The 21,771-nt window shown below is 49.1% G+C and overlaps 8 protein-coding genes across 8 annotated transcripts; 3 read left to right on the forward strand and 5 right to left on the reverse strand.

Moving 5' to 3' along the window:
* Positions 1-1,288: 1,288 nt before the first annotated feature.
* SERLADRAFT_418291 (uncharacterized protein) lies at positions 1,289-4,931 on the reverse strand (the record flags this gene model as incomplete). The annotated part of the gene is made up of 11 exons (XM_007323498.1): positions 1,289-1,691; positions 1,748-1,897; positions 1,959-2,420; positions 2,476-2,595; positions 2,650-3,073; positions 3,130-3,275; positions 3,336-3,815; positions 3,872-4,163; positions 4,222-4,528; positions 4,587-4,683; positions 4,755-4,931. The coding sequence occupies 11 exons, from the start codon at positions 4,848-4,850 to the stop codon at positions 1,440-1,442; spliced, it is 2,826 nt and encodes a 941-aa protein (XP_007323560.1).
* A 104-nt stretch (positions 4,932-5,035) lies between these two features.
* Positions 5,036-6,481, forward strand: SERLADRAFT_478825 (uncharacterized protein; the record flags this gene model as incomplete). Its single annotated transcript, XM_007323499.1, has 5 exons — positions 5,036-5,333; positions 5,396-6,081; positions 6,136-6,174; positions 6,229-6,328; positions 6,379-6,481. 2 exons carry the CDS (start codon positions 5,205-5,207, stop codon positions 5,588-5,590), a joined length of 324 nt encoding a protein of 107 aa, XP_007323561.1.
* Positions 6,482-6,618: 137 nt separating this feature from the next.
* On the reverse strand, positions 6,619-7,780 carry SERLADRAFT_478826 (uncharacterized protein; the record flags this gene model as incomplete). The annotated part of the gene is made up of 5 exons (XM_007323500.1): positions 6,619-6,840; positions 6,923-7,105; positions 7,160-7,381; positions 7,439-7,669; positions 7,721-7,780. 5 exons carry the CDS (start codon positions 7,769-7,771, stop codon positions 6,682-6,684), a joined length of 846 nt encoding a protein of 281 aa, XP_007323562.1.
* A 236-nt stretch (positions 7,781-8,016) lies between these two features.
* Positions 8,017-10,191, forward strand: SERLADRAFT_352554 (uncharacterized protein; the record flags this gene model as incomplete). Its single annotated transcript, XM_007323501.1, has 8 exons — positions 8,017-8,400; positions 8,455-8,721; positions 8,788-9,063; positions 9,171-9,292; positions 9,350-9,801; positions 9,870-9,936; positions 9,996-10,023; positions 10,075-10,191. The coding sequence occupies 8 exons, from the start codon at positions 8,017-8,019 to the stop codon at positions 10,189-10,191; spliced, it is 1,713 nt and encodes a 570-aa protein (XP_007323563.1).
* On the reverse strand, positions 10,119-15,052 carry SERLADRAFT_363867 (uncharacterized protein; the record flags this gene model as incomplete). The annotated part of the gene is made up of 17 exons (XM_007323502.1): positions 10,119-10,828; positions 10,890-11,105; positions 11,159-11,305; positions 11,361-11,528; positions 11,582-11,685; positions 11,741-11,835; positions 11,893-11,963; positions 12,019-12,445; positions 12,494-13,540; positions 13,592-13,674; positions 13,727-13,822; positions 13,881-14,291; positions 14,344-14,441; positions 14,497-14,609; positions 14,678-14,827; positions 14,896-14,921; positions 14,977-15,052. The coding sequence occupies 17 exons, from the start codon at positions 15,013-15,015 to the stop codon at positions 10,442-10,444; spliced, it is 3,678 nt and encodes a 1,225-aa protein (XP_007323564.1).
* Positions 15,053-15,220: 168 nt separating this feature from the next.
* SERLADRAFT_478832 (uncharacterized protein) lies at positions 15,221-16,121 on the reverse strand (the record flags this gene model as incomplete). The annotated part of the gene is made up of 3 exons (XM_007323503.1): positions 15,221-15,473; positions 15,530-15,619; positions 15,676-16,121. 3 exons carry the CDS (start codon positions 15,841-15,843, stop codon positions 15,345-15,347), a joined length of 387 nt encoding a protein of 128 aa, XP_007323565.1.
* A 1,174-nt stretch (positions 16,122-17,295) lies between these two features.
* SERLADRAFT_442915 (uncharacterized protein) lies at positions 17,296-18,986 on the forward strand (the record flags this gene model as incomplete). Its single annotated transcript, XM_007323504.1, has 7 exons — positions 17,296-17,322; positions 17,373-17,484; positions 17,549-17,717; positions 17,803-18,138; positions 18,195-18,425; positions 18,482-18,613; positions 18,674-18,986. 7 exons carry the CDS (start codon positions 17,296-17,298, stop codon positions 18,984-18,986), a joined length of 1,320 nt encoding a protein of 439 aa, XP_007323566.1.
* A 984-nt stretch (positions 18,987-19,970) lies between these two features.
* Positions 19,971-21,070, reverse strand: SERLADRAFT_335756 (uncharacterized protein; the record flags this gene model as incomplete). Its single annotated transcript, XM_007323505.1, has 4 exons — positions 19,971-20,281; positions 20,360-20,477; positions 20,533-20,865; positions 20,945-21,070. Coding segments are annotated over 4 exons (888 nt in total), but the record flags the coding sequence as incomplete, so codon positions are not given.
* Positions 21,071-21,771: the final 701 nt, after the last annotated feature.

Consider the following 21,771-nt stretch of genomic DNA (forward strand, 5'->3'; position numbering starts at 1 on the left):
GACGGGATATATCAAGGTACCCAGCAGTAAATGAGTTGTACGACAAGGCAAACAGCCTCAGACCTAAACTGGCCATGAGTATGGATGATACCGGAAGGAAAGAACGTAAGCTATTCGAAAGCATGCATATTTAGCCTGTAAGGTTTATCTGACATGTGATATAGAATTGCTCTCTGAAATGCACGACAAGCTTTCTCAGGCGGTCAAACTTTATGATAACCTTCTCAGTGAACAGGTCTCACGCCCAACCTGGACTCGCTCCCCTCAGGCTACTTCTCCGGGTGCTTTGCAGCCAGTAAATGGTTATCAGACAACTCCTAACGCGTCGTTTTCTCAATGGGTACATACTCAAGCACCTCCGCCGATGTCCCCGGCATACGTACGGCCAGATGCTGATGCTACTCGTGGTTATGCATCACAGAATCAGATCCAGCCTGTCTACTCTCCCGTTCCTCCGAACCGTTCTGATTATCAGCCGCAATACTCTCAACCTAGCCGAAACCATGCTTCCACCTTTGCCGCCAGCTCGTCACAGCAAAACTGGAGCCATCAACCACAGCATAGTGGATCTTCGCAGTATAATCAACAAGTTCCCCAGAAGCCCACATCTCCAATACCGAATCAACCATCACAAACGCCGCAGTACACTGGATCGCAATCTTCTGTTCCTTATCACGTCTTGTCAGCTCCCGCCCCTCCTCAACTTCCAGCGCAATCGCCGCAGCCAGTCTCGGCGACAGTCGGTTTGGCGCCTCAGCCATCAGCCCCAGTGCGTCAAACCCCAGTGCCCGTTTCCGCAGAGCCAACTCCCTATCCCATGCATGCTCTTTCACGGCACAATACCGTAGCACATTCTGTCACGACTGTGTCATCACCTCCTCCTTCTGCAAATGCTTTCCTGGCGCGCTCTAGTACAGTCTCGCATGCTCCCAGGTACCAGCCACGCCGAGAACAGCCTCCCCCCGCTCCCCTGCCCCAATTTCCTGTCGCTCCTACAAATGCCCCCCAGTCCTTCGATATATATGCTCTTTCTCCGCCCTCTGGTATAGCGTCTCCAGAGAGAAGGGAAGAGCTGCTCATCGACCTTTAATTTGTGGGATGTGTTTTGTCTAATATCATGTAGTTCATCCCGACGGGGGGTTATCGTTATGTGTTAGTATCAGATAGTCAATGATAACTCTAGATTTAGTTTACTTTTACTTCAGTGAATGTGTCTGAAACTCTGAAGTTTCAGGTAGGTACCGTGTTGGTAAAATCATGTCCGTTAAAGTCACCAAAGGGTCTTAAACAGATAATCCCACCAAATGAATAAGTGAGGGTATTATATACAAGAATTACTATGCATGCCAGACACGTACGGAGCGAGAATACATAAGTGGGGCGAACAATACACCAGTTAGTGAATCAATCTGTACGTAAAAACTGCTACACGACCATCATCACCGCCCGATACCCATCTTGAGGAGTGCACCTACAACATCAACGTTGTCCCATCGAGCTTCGTTCGAATTCTTCTTGGTCTGGATATAGTATAGCGTATTCCGGAAGTGTCGCGTTATCATCTCAGGTGTCTGCACGCCCTCGATCAACCCTGGAGGTGCACGCTGAGACGGATGGACATCCGGCGAGGAGATGTTATCGATACTGGAGGTTATTAGTTCGACAAGGCTGTTAACAAATTTAGGAGCCACCTGAAAGAGAGAATGAGTGAGCGTGCCAAACCATGTGACACAAAAAATGCACGTACAGCAGGAGCTCCACGATCAAGGTAATACAGATATTGATCGAGTGTGTCACAGTACAGCTGGATTGTTACAATCTCTTCGATAGCGGAGTTCGCAATTCGTAGCGACTTCTGCAAACACTCGAGCACGCGTTTGCTATCTTGATGGGGATACTAGTGACATGGAAGTGATGAGCATGATGTCCTCGAATGAAGCCATGTATGATTAACTCACAGCCTTGGCACTATCACCTTCCTCCTTCGACATCGGTTTCTCCGCTTCTTTCGGGCTATCCTCCTCGATTATTGCTTCCTGCCACCAAAGATGACTTGCCAAATGAACAGCAGTAGCCTGGTGAGGTTTCTTGAGCAATTTCGCGCCATGTAATGCGGCTTTGGTAATCAAGGTGTCATAGTTATCCACCCCAAATACCCGCGCACCCTGAAGCGTGCCAATGATGAGAGTTATAGCTTGTAGTTGGGCACGGCTCTCCGAGATGCTGTCTTCATATACCGTGAAGGCTTGCACATACAGATCGTAAGTGAGATCTTCAAACCCACACTCGTCTGAGATCTGAGCTGCAAGGAGGAAGAGGCGAAGCGCAATGGAAGGGGCTTCAACTTGGGTAGAGAGTATAGAAATTAATTGCCGGACAAATTTGATAATTGCTGATACTTTCGTCTCCCAGTCGTCTTCCTGTGATATGCAGATTCAAGATACACGAACCCGGTACGATAGTAAAAACACCTACTAAATGTTCACGTTGCTTATAACGCCTACACAGCTTGATACTTGATGTAATGAGGGCGGGGAATGTATACCGCATTCGTTCACCTCCTGCTTCGAAATGTTTGCGGGCCATTTGAAGTAGCTGCGAGAGGAAATGTCACCCAAAATACTGAAAACTAACGTGAATGACTCGTACCTCAAACTGAACATCTAGCGACTCTGCTCTGAATAGATGCACCATACGTGCAACCCACCCCTGTTCCTCCGCCAGATCCTCCCTTTCCAGATGATAGGGTCCCTGTCTGCGCGTCTCCTTCGCGCCTCCGCTTAAACTTGCCGCTGCGGAGCCAGCAGCTGAATCTGACTGGTCTTTAATAAGAACATGACATAGCTCCAGTACCCCGTTGACGTCTTCGGGTGCTTCGATAATGGTCTCATTTTTGAGAACCGAAGAGATAATAGAATGTGCTATCGAGCGGCGAGTCGAGAAAAGTTGTTGCGTAAGGAGAGGCACATATCTTGGTATGGCAAGTAGGGTAAGGACAGACTGGTAAGAGTTGATGGGCGCAACGAGTAAAGCGGCGAGATTACTTGTTGTTTGTGGGGCGTGGAGGTCCGGACTATACACCAGCTGAGATTACACATGCGACTTAATATACAAAAATGAACTACGGACCTTTCTCCGAACTCTTTAATTTTATCGTGCGCGAAGTTGAGCACTTGATCCACATATTCAAGTCTATCTGGATAACAGCTCAGAGATAAGTTGGTAAGTGACACCAACAGCGCTGTGATATCTTGTATTGAGAGGTCAGGTCGGGCCTTTCAAATAAGCATTAGCAGACTATTACGTTACACGCGGAGGCACAAGAAATTTTTTACCTTGATTAGCTCGACTACCTGAGTCCAGAACACCTCAAATAGTTGTACATTTTCTGGGACACCTCGGAATTTCTTTACAGGCAAAGCTTCCTTCTCTTTCCCCTTCTCTGTCATATCCTCTGACGTCCCATTTGTCCCGTTCATGCTTAGTGCGGACATTTGTTTCTCCGTAGCAACTACTGGGCTGTGTGGTGCGCCCCATGCATCCCCGTCATGGGTAACATCAGCGACTACTGCGTTACCACTTTCCCGCGCACGCAGCTTTTGTGTCTTGACTTTCTCAGCAAGCCGCTTAGCCGCGGCCTCCTCCTGTTGCTTTGTTTCATCGGGATCTTCGTTCTCGGCTTCGCGAGCTGCATAGGCAGCAAGTCGATCTATAAGCGCAATGACGATCTGTTTGATATTAACTTTGGAGTGTAATTGAGCCGTGGCGGAAAGGAATGGGCCGAGTGTGTGGAGGTGAAATTCGTCCGTAAAGACCTGTGACGGTTGCGACATTTAGTAAAATCACACGACGGTGTTAAACAGCACCGCACCTGAATAACGACTTCCATAAGATACTCCTGTGCTATCACGTCCTTACAATTGACAACTTGTTCCAGAATGCTGGGAAGGATCAACTGCTGGTACATATCTAGGTCTACTCCATCCAGCTGGCTAAGGCGGACGAGGTTTGTCCCGACGAGGATACGCAGCTCCTTCCTCTCCAATTCCCGCTTTTCGCGGTCGCGTGAGTGACCTTGATGTTGAAGACGAACCCAAAGTTTGTTCATCTCAACAAAGTTGGTGAGAACAAAATTGATAGAGTCCTGGAGGTTGCCGGCAGGTCTGTGATGCAAAATCAGCTGTATGACTGAGATATGTGCACAGCAATGTGTATATATACCCGTTGTCTGTACCGATGGGAAGATGGTCTCTTGTCTGCCCGCTAAGGTAGTGCCTCAAAAAGAGACCACGAATGGGATGAAGAATTCCACGCGACATTTCCATCATATCCTTCATTATTTCCTTGACGGGTGCCTCCGGAATAGACATGTAGACGGAACCGACGGTGATCATGAGATAGAGACGGGGTATGATGTTTCCGGCGTACTGGACCAGTTCGTACAGGTCTGCGAGGTGATGTCGGGATTGTGTGTGAGCATCATAGAGGTAATTGGAAAGATGACGAAGAGCATCAAAAACTGCCATATCTACGCGCCCAAGTGAAACTCAAGAGATTGAAACTCGGAGAGAGAAAGAAGGGCGTACAGAGTTCATAATACTGTTTGGGTGACAACGAAGAGGTGCGCAATTCTGCAAGCATGAGACTTGCGCTCTTCAATGCGTCCATAATGTCGTCGCTGTCCTGATGACACGGGACGGGAGCCAGCATTAGAGAGTGCACGGGGGTATCTGCAGTGCTGCGGTGTAGCTCACCAAGTGTCTCTTCATTTGCTGGACCTGTATCTTGACGGTATTAAGGGCTTCGCTGATGAGCTTGCCCTCCTCAACGACGGGGACGATGGTGGCCATCGTGTCCAGCGGTGGGGGCTTGAGCGAGGAAGGCAGGATTTAGAGCTGCAGGATATTCCCTAGCGTTACTGAGCACGATACCCTCTGCCTGCGTCACGCTCATTCCAATTTACTGTTTGGCGTTGTGTTTGGATCCTAGATTAGGGTTGGACTACCCGGCCGCGGTGTTGAAAGAGTTACCGACCACTCTCAAGTATATTGACTGCAACCATCTATGACCTTTCGCAGCTGTGTCCCTCTGTCAACAGTTAAGACAATCAGCACACAGCATTAGCTTGCATCAATCCACATTCATTGAGCCTGACAGACCTCGTGAGCTTTGACATTTGACAACGGGTCAATATTCCACTATCGATGCTTCCTCCAGGCCCGGGGACATCACTTTTCGCCATACTTTGCCTTCATGCAAATTGCACGTCGCATGCATGCACTGCACAGCAGAACTCCTCGGCTGTTTCACCTTTTCAACTTTGCACATCCATTTGTAAGCCTCCGTCCCACAGTTTTATCGGCAAGAGTCACTCCTTCACCCGTTGCCAACCCAGCCGGACATCAGTCCAAACCTCGGTCTTCACTCAGCTTGTTGCCACACACCTGCACCTCCTTTTGCACCTTGGCTCCCTCTAATTTACGTTTCCGTTCAATGTACACACGCCAATTCTCCCAGCCTCAGTGCCACTGATATTACCCTTTCTGACAATGGTTATGGACGTCAAACAAAAATGATAGTGGTAACTTGATCTCCATTTATTTATATATAAATCCACAGGTTTGCCCGAACCGTCTCTCGTGGATGCCGGCCCCAAGGCGTGCAGCCTCCCCTTGTTCGAAACTCAATGGTATTGTTCGGACCTTATGAATCACCAGATTTCGTCAAGATATAGCCTTGGCAGATTAGTTGGTACGTGTAGTATGCAGGATTGTTCAAATCAAGCCCGCTTGTTTCAGCAGACTATATAAACGCCTGTCTGTTGATGTCTGCTTCTCTAAGGATCCCCCGTCACTGTAATCACTACTTTACTTGTATATAATGTACCTCCCCGCCTTTCCCCTCGGGACGCACTCCTCTGAACACTCACCAATACACTGGGACAATCCCCCTGTCTCCTATTGCAGTCAGAAGCTCTTCTCAACCAGCTACGGTACATCGACCAGCATCAAAGTAGACTGTGGACAAAGCAATTGTCCAACGTCAAGTAACTACAGCCCTCGGCCCTCAAAGTAAACTCTAGTACGTCCCTCGTCCACGACGAATATATTGGTGAGATTTACAATGCATACGCAGCATCTTTGTTATTCCATCAAACCGTTACCTATCATTGGGGCAAGTGTCCCATCCCTTTCATCTATTTATTCTCAACGTCTCGGCGGCCTATAGCTGGTTAATCATACCTCCGTATTCGTTGGTTGATGAACGATGATCTTTCACAATTCACACACATACACACTCATCATGATGTTTCCCCATTCAATTGCCCGTATGTGTAGTCTTATCTGCCATTCTCGATTTCGTTTGATCATCTTCCAGTATACGGTCTGTCTCGTAGTCATTGCCTTCCCCCTGGATTGTCACTCGATGTATATGTATCATAGATAACTTTTGAACCCAACTTGGACTCTGAACTTGATCTCCTTTAGACCTTGGATGAAAAAGGAAGTTGACGTAGTTCGAGTCTGGTACTATGATCTGAGACCGGCACAGGTATTATAATAATAGCTATCAGCGTGCTCGCAAGCTTTTGGACATCATCATTCACCGCATCATTTGATTTTGGATCCACATCATTGATTTGATTGTGCGCACATTATAGAACATGCAGAGATGAAAAAATCAGCCAGGCACTTTGTAAACATTGGCCAAAGTATCCACCAATTCCTGTAGACGACTAGCGGGTACGAGCATCATCCGACCGCCAGTATCTAAACCAAACGATTCTTTCTCCCTCGGCTGTGAGTTTGTGAAAGCATAGTCCACACTGTGGGAAGCCATCTGGATTTAATTAAGAGCAGCAGCGATTGATACGGGGTTAGTAAGAGAAAGATGAGAGTTCGGGTATCAGCCAAGAACGCACCATTTGTATATACTCGTCTTCTGGATGGAACGAATACACTCCATTGGATGGGGCGGACGCGGTTGTGATCGGTTTTTGCCGTTTGGAGGTATGGCTTGCTGTTTGCATTGCCTCCTCTTCTTCAGGAGAAAGTTTATAGATCCGTGTGATGAACAGGAAATGTGAAAAGTTGAACGGTTCGTTCTATACTCCAATGATGAGCCATGGAAAGCGTCAAAATGTGTGATGTAAACCTACGTCCTCAACGGCCCACTTCATTTCATCAACAAGCATACGATACATCGGGGGAGCGACTTGTACAGGCATATTGATCAGGCGCTCAGATAGCACAAGACCAACGTGGTTCGGTGAGTTTAGGGCATCAGGACCAAGTAAACTAAGAAGAGCTGCTTGAAGTGGGGGAGTGGGCGATGACTTGAGCATCGCATATTCAATAAGGGCCTTGATGGAAGGGTGATTCTGGATAATAGATAAGACTCATCGATGTCTTGTTGAGAAAAGAGAATAAAGACAAACTTGGTGTGTGTGCATATTGAGGATCGTCAGGAAAGCGTAGGGATCGCTCTCGATTCCATCTGTTTTGACGGTTGTACCGAGTAGTGGCTGGGAGAGGACGAGTTCTGTTAAATCATGTAGATGGAACAGATCTGCATCAGCCTGCAGCAGTTGACCGAGCAGCCTTTTGAGAGCATGATAATCAAGCTTGGGATTGGGGTCGAAAAACTCAAAGTCGACATCAACGAGACTCTACTGAGTTGCTGGTAAGCAAAGACTGGGAGAAAGACAAGAAAAACATACGACGTCGCTATCGTCGTCGTCCACGCTCGCGGCTTGCTTTCTTTTTGACATTTTTTGAAGATAAGGACGGACCCGAATCGCTTGAAAAAGAGGTACACCTGCTAGATTTCCTATAAAGGCAATCAGCAGTTAGCCGGCAGTCGGGACGGAGCTTATTACAGTATCGCAGTTTGGCTTATGTTGTCCTGGTCATGAGTTTCACTGATGCGTAAATACTCAGCTAATTCACGGCTCTCGTAGCCAGCGTGCGCCTTAAAGCCTTCATAAGTTCAACCTGTTCCTTCATATCTGAGGCCATGTCCCGCTCTCTCTCTCGTCTCTCTTCCTTATCTCGTATCCAGACACCAGTGTCCGTAAGAGCTTTCAGGACACATGCAACACCGCGATATGTCCTATCTCGTCGCGTTACCCGACTAGGTCTGGCGTCTGGAGCCGTTCTGGGGGCATCGCTCCTCCTGGGAGGTCAGGTATACGCAGAAGCACCACCCTCAGACCCAGATTCAGATGCTCAAAGGCAGCCTACCCCTCTAACTTCACTTCTCAGAAGCTATGCTGTCTACTCCATGTGTTCAATCCCCATGTTGGTCGACTGGTCACCTACCATCCTTAGCACCCTGATGTCTATCCCTGGTATCAATCTCATCACAGAGGCTATCGTCCGTGCTACCTTCTTCTCGCAAGTACGCCCCAGTACTCTTCTTATAGTTGAATCAACTTGCTCATCGACGTTGTAGTTCGTCGGAGGCGACACCGCCCACCAGGCAGTCCCTCTCGTTGAGCAGCTCCGCGCAGAGAACAAGGGTACCTTATTCGCTTACAGCGTAGAGGTTGATGAGAAAGAGGCCGCAGGGAAATCACAACACCGCTCCAAGAACCATCAGCCCGTGCACAAGCGCATTGTACAGGAGATGATCCGAAGCATCGAAGTCGCCGCAGAATTCGAAGACAAGTTCACCCAAGGTTCAGGAGCAGATAGGCGTACTTGGGTTGCTGTCAAGCTCGTATGTATCTAGTACTTCTTAGCTTTGGCGTCATACTATGCTCGGCTCACCGATGACTCGTTTTAGACAGCTTTGTTGCCAGATGCCCAAGCCCTAATTAACATGTCTTCGCATATCGTCAACATGCGCCCCGCTACATCTCCGCCCGTTGCGTTTCCTGGTACGACCTTGTCCTCGGATATGGATATTTTACGTCAGAGCTCTATCCCGGCCGGTTCGCCCGTCACCCAAGAGAACGTTATCGAACTGAGAGACCTGCACAGCGACCTGGTAAAGATTTGTACGCGTGCACAAGAGCGAGGGGTCAAGATCATCATCGATGCAGAACACAGGTATGTCCTTGTATCTAATATAAACATGAGAGTACGATCGATCGATTATATGTCTTAGTTGGTATCAAGTGTGTCTTGTACTTTCCAAGTGTCATTTGTTGTTAACGCTTTCTATAGCCCGCTATAGACGCAATCACTCAAGCGCTTATGGAGCAGTTCAATAAGCTAGCGCAAGATAGTTCTAAATCCGATTCCATACAGCCTTTAATTTACAACACATACCAGGCATATCTTCGTCGGTACGTCTGCACTGCCCAAACTCCATAAGATGGTATCCAAACTCTGTGCTGTAACAGTACACCCGAACATCTCAAAGAGAGTCTACGAAGAGCCAAGGCAGGCAACTACTCTCTCGGCGTAAAGCTCGTGCGCGGAGCATACCACCCCCACGAAACCCACGCTCACGCCTCCAAAGCCGCCTCCGCAAAGTCCCTCTCCATCTCTCCTGACCCACACCCACCTGTCTGGTCCACTAAAGCCGAAACGGACAATTGCTACAATTCATGTGCAGAGTTGCTGATCGACCGCATCAAGGATGACATGACGAGCCAGTCTCGAGGGAAAACGCCGAGTTCACCTGCTCTTGGCGTGCTTTTCGGGACGCATAACTGGGATAGTTGTAACCGTATTCTGGAAGCGCTTGTGAGTCGGGGTTTGGCCGAGAAAGAGAAACGAAATGGGGAATCGGATGAAATCGTCAGGATCGGCACCAACGTAACGGAGCGAGTCACATTAGGGCAGCTGTATGGTGAGTTCCTGATCATTTTCTGATTGGCCTACCTTGAATCTCATGACGTGTCATCATGATGCTGACAGGAATGAGCGATGCTTTGACGAATTACTTGGTAGATAAGACGCGGTCCTCGGCGCCTTTCGTTATTAAGTGAGGACTTTACGGCATCTTTGAGAGGAGGTATTGACACGTTTTACTGCATATTCCAGATATGTGCCATACGGCGCTTTAGTCGAGGTGAAGGTTTCGTAAAATTGGCGACTTGATTTTACTGATAGCATCTCATAGGTCATGCCATATTTAAGCCGCAGAGCTATCGAGAACAAGTCTGTACTGGGTGATGGAGGCGCCGCTGATGAGCGGAGAAGAGCAGGCGCAGAGATCCGCAAGAGACTTTTCGGTTAGTTTAAGGGGGTAGCGGAGAATGGACCGCTAATTCGCTTGCATCTTAACTATTTACATAGGGGTTAGGCATATATTCGGGTAGAACTAGAATACCTTGTCTTCGGTTGCTTGTACACCTACACCATACACGTCATTTGCAAAACATGGATACAACGTGATTATCACTTGAGAAAGGATGCATGGTACACGTAGTTGAACATTACAATACACTTTTCGCACCATTATCGCGACATTGGCCTCCCTTTCATACTTAAGCGCCTACCAGGTCTTTGAACTCATTACCCCATGTATTCGACTTCTTCAGGTCCTCCACGAAAGCATCAAATTTGGGCGATACGCTTGCATTGCTGATTTTACTGAGAGCAGCGACCGCACGCAACGTGCTCCGTTGAAGTTCCGCCGCACGCTCCAGATCTTGTTTCACTGTGTCCTTCGTCACCGTCGCACCCTTCATCGTCTTCTCCATCTGTGGCGTCGCGTCATCTAACCGTTGAGAGACAGACGTGGGAGCAACTTGAGAAAGACGGAAGAGCATCATGTGGCAAATCACTTTGATTTCGTCCGAGTCGTCCGACAGCCCAGGGAGGACCCGACTAAGGAATTCGTGCAAGTCAAGTTTAGAAAGGCACGTATCAAGCTGGTGACAGATAAGATTCAGTCCAAGGAAGGATGATAAATAATAACAGCAATGAACAGACCAATGTGTACATCGTCTCGTAAGCAGTTTTTCGTGCTTCAAGACCATCGTCGACTTTGTGCGTCCAAGGACCCATTTGAACAGTGCGAATCAAGTCTGGGTTGATGATAGTCTCCTTGTATAAACTTGGAAGAAGGGATGCAAGGTGTTCTCTGATAAGATGAGGTTTCGTGCGTGCTGCTGAGTTTAGTAATGACAAAGTCAACCGTCGGACCGTCTATGGACGCGTCATCAGCGATCAAAGAAAATGAAGGGATGAATATTATTTACCAAGTCCTTGTCAATCATCAACGACAAGAAATCCATGATGAGGGGAGCAAGAAGTTCATCGTAAGAAGTGGCGGATTCAGCTAATGTATATCGAATCGCTGATACAACAGTTGCACGAGCCGCAATGTTTTCATCGTGGATGCGAGCCTGAGAGAGTTTACGGCTGAATACGAGCAACACATCTTCGGGAGAGAAGACTTACATGAAGTTGTGGTAAATATCGAGATGGGTGAGTCGTTGTCAGTTTGCCCAAGCACGCAGCAGCAACATTCCGAGTACTCTCCTCAGCATCCTCAGAATTGTGGAACAGCGGAGCCCATAGCATGTCTGCTACACCTTCTAGCTGTCCATGTGAACAATGTGTGACCACCTAAAATGTACACGTCATCAGTAAAGTAAGAGTACATGGTAAAATTTCGAAACCTCTTTCAGGGCTTGCAGTGATAATAGTCTCTTCTTTGGGTCGTTTTCAACAGCTTTAACGATTGCTGGAAGAAATTGTTGAAGGTTTCCTAAAGCTATGTTGCCTATTGAAAGAGCCTTTTAAGACGTCATCAGACATAAACACCAGTAAATGCGTACCTGCGGCAAATGCAGCTGCTGTCCGGATATCTTCCTGCTCTGCAGCAAAATGCTCGATGGTGTTACTGAATATATCTTTCTGAGGGGACATATCACTGTCACGGATCAAAAATCTTATCTTGAGTATACCAAAAAACCGAAAGGGGACCTACATGAACCGACCCAACTCCCCAACGATCAGCAGACTTAGAACGACAGTAGAAGGCTTGGCCTTGGACGTAGGCTTTATGAAAGAATGAGATGCCGCAATAAAAGAATACGATACGATATCAACCAACCTTGATATGTTTCGAGTATTCTGCGATAGTTCCCGCTGCGACTGCCTGCTGACTCCTGACAACTTGAGCAATACATTTTGCCACATTCGTAGGGTTCGTTTCAGCTTTAGGGGCTTTTTCTACAGACGTCACGAGGCTGGGTACCACATGGGTCGCAATTTGTCTATCAGCTTGAACTAGAGCAGAGAAGAAAGAAAGAATCGAATCCAGAGCAGTGCCAGAAACCAGGGGCGAGTGAGCAATTCTGTAGATGTCTCCGAGAACCTCGCGCTCTACTTCTGGAAACGTTACTGAAGGCGATAGCTCCAAGATGAGGGCAAGAATAGACATGGCTTGGGATAGAAGGGGTATGTCAGCGGTGGAGACATAAACCTTGATCTGAGGTACAAGCGTCGGTGGGAGATCAGAAGGCACGCCAGATTTATACCTGCCAGCTAGTTGAGAGCTGCACCAAAGATATAACAATGCTTCCTACCTTTTCAGAAGAACATCCAGAGCCACAAAAACGTCTGCTTTCCCGCTCCTTCCACTCTTTCTCATTAATACCATCAGCCATTCCACACAACCATTGACCCATTCGTCGTCGATGACTACATCATTAGCAACTTTGATCACGACCTTGACAGCCCCATTTGTAGTGCCCGACGTGCGGCAAATAGCTTGCCACTCTTTCCTGCCTTTACCTTTCACCGTATCCGTTGCACAAATCCACAAGTCTGCTATGCAGTCTTCTGCACAAGATCGAACTTCTGCATCCGTATCGTGATTACTCAACCTCAGCAAAGCTTCATCGTAGACGCGGTCAACCCAGTCGTCGTTTTTCACCGGTCTCATGGCATTGAGCAAGGACGAAAAAACGCGGAAAGACTCGGAAGCAACCCGTGGGTGCCTCTCGCTCAGAGACTTCAAGAGAACTGGGGTCAGTGTCGGAAGAAATGCTGAAAATGTAGGCTGAGAGTGGGTGGAAAAAAGCAGTGCGAGGAAAGAAAGACAAGTCAAGTGCAAAGCTGACGTAGACGTTGATGGCGACTGTGATAAAACGCTCTTTGATGAAGCGGTGATAGGCGTCATTTGAGCTGAGAGACATCCCGGTAAAACACCCAACAAAACGCGGAGCAGCTCAAATCCTGCTTGGAGCGTTGCAGGCGCTGTCCTGGGAGATTTGAGTTGGTTAAGAAGTGCTTTGGATAGAGAAGGTACTTGAGAACGGAGGAGCGTATATGGTGTTTCTTCTACATCCATCCTCTCCTCACTATCGCGTTTTCTTTTTCCGCGAATGGCATCGCTATCCTTGACCTGTGGAAGGCCACCGTATACACTCGTTTGATTGAGAAGGACGATGTAAGTAGCCCAGACTTCTAAACGGACAGTTTCCTCGCGGTCACCGAACCTTGAAATCAACACGGGGGAAACCTCCTTGTAGAGTGAGATGAGTAATTCGGGTCGCGTGACTATGAGGGCTCCAAGCAGTTTTGTCGCACAACGGCGGATTTTGTAAGAAGTGTCCTCATCGTCGGAATACCTTGTTCGCAATTAGCTTTTGTGCATAAAGCGGTACATCCGTTGCACTCACTCATCAAGTTCTCCATCATCGTCATCGTCATCATCTGCATCAGCCATCTCTTCATCCTCGTCTGGATCACCACCGGCGTAATTCTGATTCTACAATGAGATTTCCTACTTCCTGTTAACACCACAGACAGCGTACCGGATCATACTTGATAAATTGGTTGCCAATTTGCACTATCGAGTTGAGGAATGGCGTGATTTCCGCTGGCGTTCTCAAAAGCAGTGCTTCCAGTGCCTGTCAGTCAGCCAGTCAAATGAATATAGTTTCTATCACGAGAAACAAGGAATATGACCTGAATACACCCTTCCCTTAGCTCATCATCATCACGCTGCACAGCCTTGACGATGCCAGGTACAATGTCATTCAGGACAGGAGCAAGTTGTTGTGGTGATTGCCGGACGATAGCCGCAATAAGTTGAATAGTAGTCCGTTGCTTCTCGATATTGGCTGAAGCAGGCAGGAACGGCATCACATGTGTTTGTAATAGGTTATTGAACAGCTCTGGTTGAGCCACAGGGACGAATTGAGACATAGTAAGGATGGCGCGTTTGCGGACAGCTGGACGAGGATGCGACAATAGCGGAGCGAGAGCAGTCAGCGGCTGGGGTTCGAGGGAAGGACCAGAGACATGAACAGGGAAGCGACCAATGAGAATGGACAGAATGGACAAAGTCTCTATCAGAGCTTCGGGCGGTGTATCAGGCTGCAAATCAAATTTTAATCGTGTTCAGGATTCACGTTTGGACAGCACTTACGCTTGACACTTGCGCAAGTAATCTCGGTGCAAGTTTTGCGCATGCTTTGGAAGCGATCTTACCGTCGGGAGGTAACTCTGAGGTGATTGTCTTTAGCGCTGAGGGGTGACACTTGGTCAACGTAATTTCTACAACGCAAGAGTCCTATCACACCTAATGCCGAGATATCCCTGAGCTCATCATCTTTCCCAACTGAGAAGTTGATCAGACTGTCTATAACAAGGTCCATCTGGCTTTCGCGAATGATCTTGATCAACTGTCCAAGACTTGAAAGCGTGGCGTGATTTCGATGCATCAGGAGCGTATCTTTTGGTAATACCAACCGCAGGCTCACCATTTGACCGCCTGGTTCTTAACCTCAGAGATCTTGTCTTCCACGAGTTGAAGGACTTGCTTGAGGACCTTGTTCTCGGTGGGTTCATCACCCACAAAGGTATTGGGATCCTGTTTGATTTCGTTCATCAAGTCATTCAGTCCCATAAACCTAAAAAATGGTGTATTTTTTATCAATAAAATACGAGGAAAACGCGATGCCTGTTGTATAAAACGCACCGGAAATCCTGGTCTGGGGACTGCATCTAAATTCTCTCATACGGTGAACACAATCGAATCATGCAACATCTTTGAACAAACCTTCTCTATGAGACTGTTCATGAGATATGTTTTCGTCATGTTGGCCGCGATTATAAAATTGGAAAGATCTAAGGATAAGAGGAACTGCAAGCGTCCTCAAGGCCTCAAGTAGGTGCCAGTGTACTAAGCCGTTCAATTGTGGCGCGCGTCAAACAAGTTCGGGTTACGGCACACAGGATGCATCCCGGCTTTAACACTACTTGTAACATTATACAAGATGAGATGTTCTCGTACTTAGGAAGTACATTTCTGTTATAATGATATAGTGATTATGAGTACAGCACAAGTAGCTACTTGTATGAATAAGTAAAATGCTGAAGATGCGATTCGAAGAATAAACGACAGGTGCCGGACCTGAGTATGCAATATTATAGCCAACCTCCCTCCTCCAAAAGCTTCCGTATGTGTGGAGTATCAGGTTTGATCTCTCCATTAAGAGGAGCAAAATACTTGCGGAGCTTGGTACAGAATATGACGGGATAGAAAAGGCCATCTTTCTATTAATAAGATCATGTCAATCAACATGCTCACGACACGATACAAAGGCACTTGCCTCTCTTGTTTGTCCTAATTTCGGTTGCCCTGAGACTCGACCGGATTGCCAGTTGCCCCCCGATGTACGTATCCACACCGAATCGCTAAGCTGTTGGGACTCACGTTAGCGACGGGGGGTGGCGGCACCAAGACATGATCACATGCCTTGAATCGGTATGGCCATGAGTCGTCGAGGTCTTCTGGCTGAGACTCCACATAGGACGAATCACTGTCTGTGCCATCGTCATAAGTGGTAAGATCAACTGGGTGGAGCTTGTTGACGGGTTGTGTTGCCCCCATGATACTTGATTTTCTTGACGCTCGCTGAGACATCACGGGGAAGCCGGGTATGAGAGAGGAGCGCTGAGCAGTGTACTCGTAATAAGGGAGTAAGTGGTAGTGAAGGGAGACAAGAGCTTGATGGGTTGGGATTTGATGGGCATGTCGAGGCAACCTTCCTTTGTCTTTATATAGAGGGTATCCGGTGTGGCATAGTCCTGCCACAGAGATGTGGTCAAACACCCTGCAAGACAATGATGTGATCTGCCTGATGATCCCATAAACGGGAAAATCCACAACGGCGCTTTGGCACTCGCTCTGATTAAGACAATAATAAGTGGTCACTGGTCCTGGATATTTCTGGAACTTCCTATGATTTGTTTTGCACCGTTGTATTCAGTCGAATAATCCAAAGATCCGAGGATCCCTGTACAACACGCAATCTTGTGTGGACGGAAAATGCGACATGCCGGAGTATTATCAAGCCAGCAAGTGATGTTCGGACAACATGTTGACCAATCGACCCCAGTAGTGATTCTTATTAGTGTTGATGGACCTCGTGTTGAGATTATGAAGATACGCTCAGAGTGAGTTGCAGCATTCATGCCTGCCATGTGGATATGGTGCAGCGAGCACGACTATCGAAATTGGGGTCACCGCACAGTGCAGTGGACGTTGTCTCTTTACTCTTTTGCCTTACTGGTACTTGACCCCTCTCTGACGGACCATATTGTTGTTCCTTGAAGAGTGTTCATTTCCTTTTGTTTGTTCTGGCCGTAACAGTCTTCATTCATTGTAAGTTCATTCCCAACCATTCACACCGACATGTCGCTCTATTTATCGATTCATCCCAGTATAACCCAAGTCCATGTGGAATGAAATCAGTACCTGCGTCCGTAGCTGTAAGACATTCTATATACCAAAAATTACCAAACATTCATCATGATCAGATCACGGTCCCGCACAAGCTTCAAGTTGCACCGTGAGATGTCACATTAGTGTTACTCCTGTGCTTAGCCTCCCTTCTCAGGCTATGCACCCTCTGCAGAGCCACTGAAGCAAGGATCGAGCCGTATCAGAGCCTTTTGAAAGCGACTTTCCGAGTCATTTGGCGCCTGATAACAATCTGCCAATCTGTATGTCATTGGTACTGGAAGGTAAGCATCGGTTCTCGTATTATGCTGCCGTTGTGATATCTCCACAAGCCATTGTGAAGTCACTAATCATAAAGTCGATGGAATCCTCCAAGTGTGAGCGCATGGGAGCAAGTTGAGGGTGATACGACATCAAGGTACTTACCTGATGACATCCCAGTTCATTTAAAGTTGTAGACTCTCACATGTGTAACGCGTTGACGCTCAATGGAATGAAATATATAAATTCCCCTTCTAATCATCAGCCAAAGGAGAGTATCCAGATTCGGACTCTGCTTATGTCATAAAGCACTGTACCCAAGACCAACAACCTGAACGCCCTAATCTCTCCACCACACCAAGCCTCCCATCCATGGCCAACTCCTCCACCACACTCGATGTAAGCCACTCCATCCCGCACGTCCAGCCCACCCACTGACACCCTCACAGAAAGCCATCGAGCTCGTCCAACGTGCCATCGAGGAAGACGTCAAGCAGAACTACGCCGAGGCTTCCAAGCAGTACCAGAATGCCCTCGACTACTTCATGCTCTCTCTCAAATGTCAGTTTTGCCCCTCACTTTTCCTCTCCACGCCCCCCAGTGCCACTCACGCCTCCTTCCACAGACGAGAAAAACGACAAGTCAAAAGTCCTCATCCGCACCAAGATCAACGAATACCTCCAGCGCGCAGAGACGCTGAGCAACCATCTCTCAGCAGAGAACGAGAAGCGGGCGCGCAAGGCTGTAGGAGCGGATGGCACCGTCAGCGGTGGCCCTGGGGGCGGCGGAAAGAGGTACGCTCTCTCCCTCTCTCGTGTCGGATATCCCCCTTTTGGGTGGGTGTGATCACCGTGATCTCATGACGGCGTCCTTCAACAGCAAGAACGGTGAGGACGACGACCAAGATCCAGAGCTCAAGAAGCTCCGAGCGGGCCTCTCCAGCGCCATCCTCGCCGAAAAACCAAACGTGAAATGGGACGACGTCGCAGGCCTCGAAGGCGCCAAAGCCTCTCTCAAAGAAGCAGTCATCCTACCCATAAAGTTCCCGCATCTATTCACCGGAAAACGCACGCCGTGGAGAGGCATCCTGCTCTATGGACCACCCGGCACGGGAAAATCGTACCTTGCCAAAGCCGTAGCAACGGAAGCAAAAAGCACCTTCTTCAGCGTCAGCTCCAGTGATCTGGTCAGCAAATGGCAGGGTGACTCGGAAAGGTAGGACGTCGCGATGTCTCCCCGCTGGTGAGACACTTCCCTAAACCTGATCCCAGACTCGTCAAAAACCTGTTTGCGATGGCACGGGAAAGCAAACCGGCGATCATCTTCATCGACGAAGTCGATTCGCTCGCGGGGACGCGTAACGAATCAGAGTCGGAAGGTTCACGGCGTATCAAGACGGAGTTCTTGGTGCAGATGAACGGTGTGGGGCATGATGATACGGGCGTTCTGGTGCTCGGGGCTACTAATATCCCATGGCAGCTTGATCCCGCCATCAAACGACGGTATGAATCGTTCAATCACACATGCATCATTCAACCCAACTCTAACATCTCATCAGATTCGAAAAGCGTATTTACATCCCACTACCAGGCCCAGATGCGAGGAGACGCATGTTCGAAATCCACGTCGGCTCAACGCCATGCGAGCTCTCGCAAAAAGACTATCGGGTCCTAGCAGACCGCACCGAAGGGTGAGCCGCCACTCCCCTCCTCACAGCCTTTTCTCTCACCTGACGGCCCCCCTCCCCCAGGTACTCCGGCTCTGATATCTCCATCGTCGTACGCGACGCCCTCATGCAACCCGTCCGCAAAGTCATCTCCGCCACCCACTTCAAACCCCTCCCCTCGGACGACGACGAGTCGAAAGAAAAATGGACGCCCTGCTCGCCCGGCGACGCCGACGCGGTCGAAAAATCGTGGTCCGAGGTGGAGTCCGACGAGCTCGTCGAGCCCCCGCTCCGCCTCGCCGACTTTATAAAGTCGCTCGAGAGCGTGCGGCCGACGGTGAGCGAGAAGGATATCCGGCGCCACGACGAGTGGACGAAAGAATCCGGTACGTTCTAGTCTGTCGCTGTGTGCTTGGCGGCTTTCGGGAGGAGAGCGGAGGGGAAGGGTGTGATCGCTTACTTTGGGTTGTTTTTGCAGGTAACGATGGGGCATGATCTGGGGGCGCGGCGTCGCTGGCTGGGAAAAGTCTTGATCTATACCCATCTGTCATGTCGAATGTCCTTTTTTTGTTTTCTGTTTCTGTTTCTGTTTCTGTTTCTGTATTCCGGGATCCCTGTACAAGGCTATCGTCGGGGCGGCGCACAGCCATCCTTGACCGCCCTTCTTTCCACTCTTTCCTTTCATCCATGCTTTAGAGATCTATTCCATCACCGTCCGTTCCTCACCTGCCCCTCGTTGCCATCTTAATCGCGTCTCATCCACGCTTCACTACCGTACCACCCACTTTATATCGCACACTATTCAGAGCATCATAAAATATCAATATATGGTATGAATGAAAGTATCTCATTTTTGCCAAACAGAGGGAGTACGACAAGTATGGTAAGTGAAGACGATGAAGGAAGGAAAGAAAAAACATGACAGGGTGATAAGGCGAACAAAAAAAAGGGCGGGGGCGGGGAGGAGAAACATCGAACGTCTGACAGACGCGACGAGCTGGATAGACCCACTCGAGGGATAGACGTCTGGGGCTCGATAGGCGGAACGGAACGGGACTCCATCATCATCACGCAACCTCCCCTCCTCCCACGTCGAGGCAGCAGGGCAAAAAAAAAACGCATGTGCGGCACAAAAAGCATGACTATTAGTAATGTAACACACACACACACGCAAGGCAGCAGCACGCCCCCCGTCCTTTCATCTCGAGGCCAACTTGAGCGCTTGAGCCCCCACCACCACCACCACGCCGCCCCACATCATCACCTCAGCCGCCCCCACCTCTACGCATCGCCACGCAAAACACAAAACAGGGCCCCGCTATATCTGCGCCTGCGCCAACGCCATCGCATGCACATGCACATGCGACGGCTTCGCGACCGTATGACACACTTCAATGCCTTGCATCCACGAATGGGCCATCACCGCCTCGATCTGGGCGCGCTGCTTCGGATCGGGCTCGAGCATCTTGCGAATCAGGCTCCTGCACCCGCGAGGGCTGAGGTTGTTGATCGTCGGCGGGAAGTTCTGGACGGACGATGACGACGGCGATGGCTGTGGCGCAGAGCATGCGGAGGCGTACGCGGCATAGAGCGTATCGGACGATTGGGCGACGCGCCAGGGCATTTCCTGGAAGTGGAGGCAGTAGTACACAATGCCGCAGGCCCAGATGTCGACGAGGCGTGCATCGTAGGCTAGCGGGACGGCAAGAACGAAGCGGATGGCACGGAATTAGGGTAACCGCATGGAGAGATGGGTTATACTGGGCTTACGTTTGCCTAGAAACTGCTCTGGAGCAATGTACGGCTCACTACCGCAAAGGCCTGTTGACATGTGTATGGTGGTTTCCCAAGGGAGACGATAGACGGTTGATGCGCCGTAATCGCCGATCTGGGAGGAGGGGGTAAGAAGGGCACGGTGTGGCAAAGTGCGAGATTGGACAAACCTTGAGATGGCCCTTTGTATCGAAGAAGAGATTCTCTGGTTTGATGTCACGATGGGCTACGCCCTGACTGTGGAGATAGGATACGCCGGAGATGATTTGCTTAAAACAGCATTCGACTTCACTTGGGGACATGCCTCCCTTCTTTATGGCAGCATAAAGATCACCGCCTGGACAAAACTCCATGACTTCACACCAATGCTGATTCTCGTCCTGAACAAGGTCTACGGTCTCGACAATATTAACATGATGGAGAGTGGAAGAAATGCAGAATTCTGCTGTGAGCTTCTTGACGTATTCTTTTTCAGACTCGTTCTTTCGCCTCTTTCGAAACTCCTGGATGAGAGTGAGAGAAAAGGTAAGAAAGGGAAGAGTTGAGAGAAGTGATGGGTAGGGAGATAAAGAGATGTATTACCTTGACGGCATACAACTTCTCTTCGCTTCGATCCCACTTATGAGCGAGACGTACGACAGAGGTAGCGCCTTTTCCGATTGCCACTTTCTGGCAAACTCCGTATTTCTGAGTCAAGCTGACGGTGCTCTCAGCTGCGACGGACTTTGCACCGCCGTCCGAATCGGACTTGCGACTGCTACCGGTGGAACGTGCAGAGGGTTTGCGACTTAGTTTTGGAGCGGAAGCAATAAGATCCTTGAGGGTAAATTTCTGGCCTTCAGAGTGGACAGAAGAAGGGGCACGAGGACGGATGGGAGGTATTGCCTGCTTTTCTGAGACGGAAGGAGGGTGGCTTCTTGAAGCGGAAGACCTTGGGGGAGGGGCGGTGAGTTTTCCACCGGAGACACCAGCGGACATGCTTGGAGCCCTGCTAGGGGCCTGGCTGGGAGGACGGGTGGAGGGGACGCTCCAGCTTTCGCTCTCTGATGCGGAGGGGGAGTCGGTGGCTGAGGGAGTGGCTGAGCCTGGTATGGAGGCAAAGTCCTTGTGACGGGGGCTTGCAAGGACGAGTTTTTCGAGGGCGAGATGGGTGTGGCCTGGATCTTTGCGATAAGAGGGAGCGTCTGGGGGGAGGAGGGGGACGGCATGGGGATCGTGTTCGGGGGGGGAGGGGAGGAGGGGAGGATGGCCGGTTGGGTGGACTTGGGTATAAAATTTTGTGCTTGTCCTATCTTGGCTTGTATGCATCTGAGCGTAGAGATCATTGCTAAATATTTCATCTGATCGACCTCACCGCTTCAAAAGTCTGATTTTTAGGCATGGATTTTTCCCATTATCTTCAGATGTTC

Source organism: Serpula lacrymans (assembly GCF_000218685.1).
Source record: "Serpula lacrymans var. lacrymans S7.9 unplaced genomic scaffold SERLAscaffold_16, whole genome shotgun sequence".
In the NCBI taxonomy this organism is placed as follows: Eukaryota; Fungi; Basidiomycota; class Agaricomycetes; order Boletales; family Serpulaceae; genus Serpula; species Serpula lacrymans.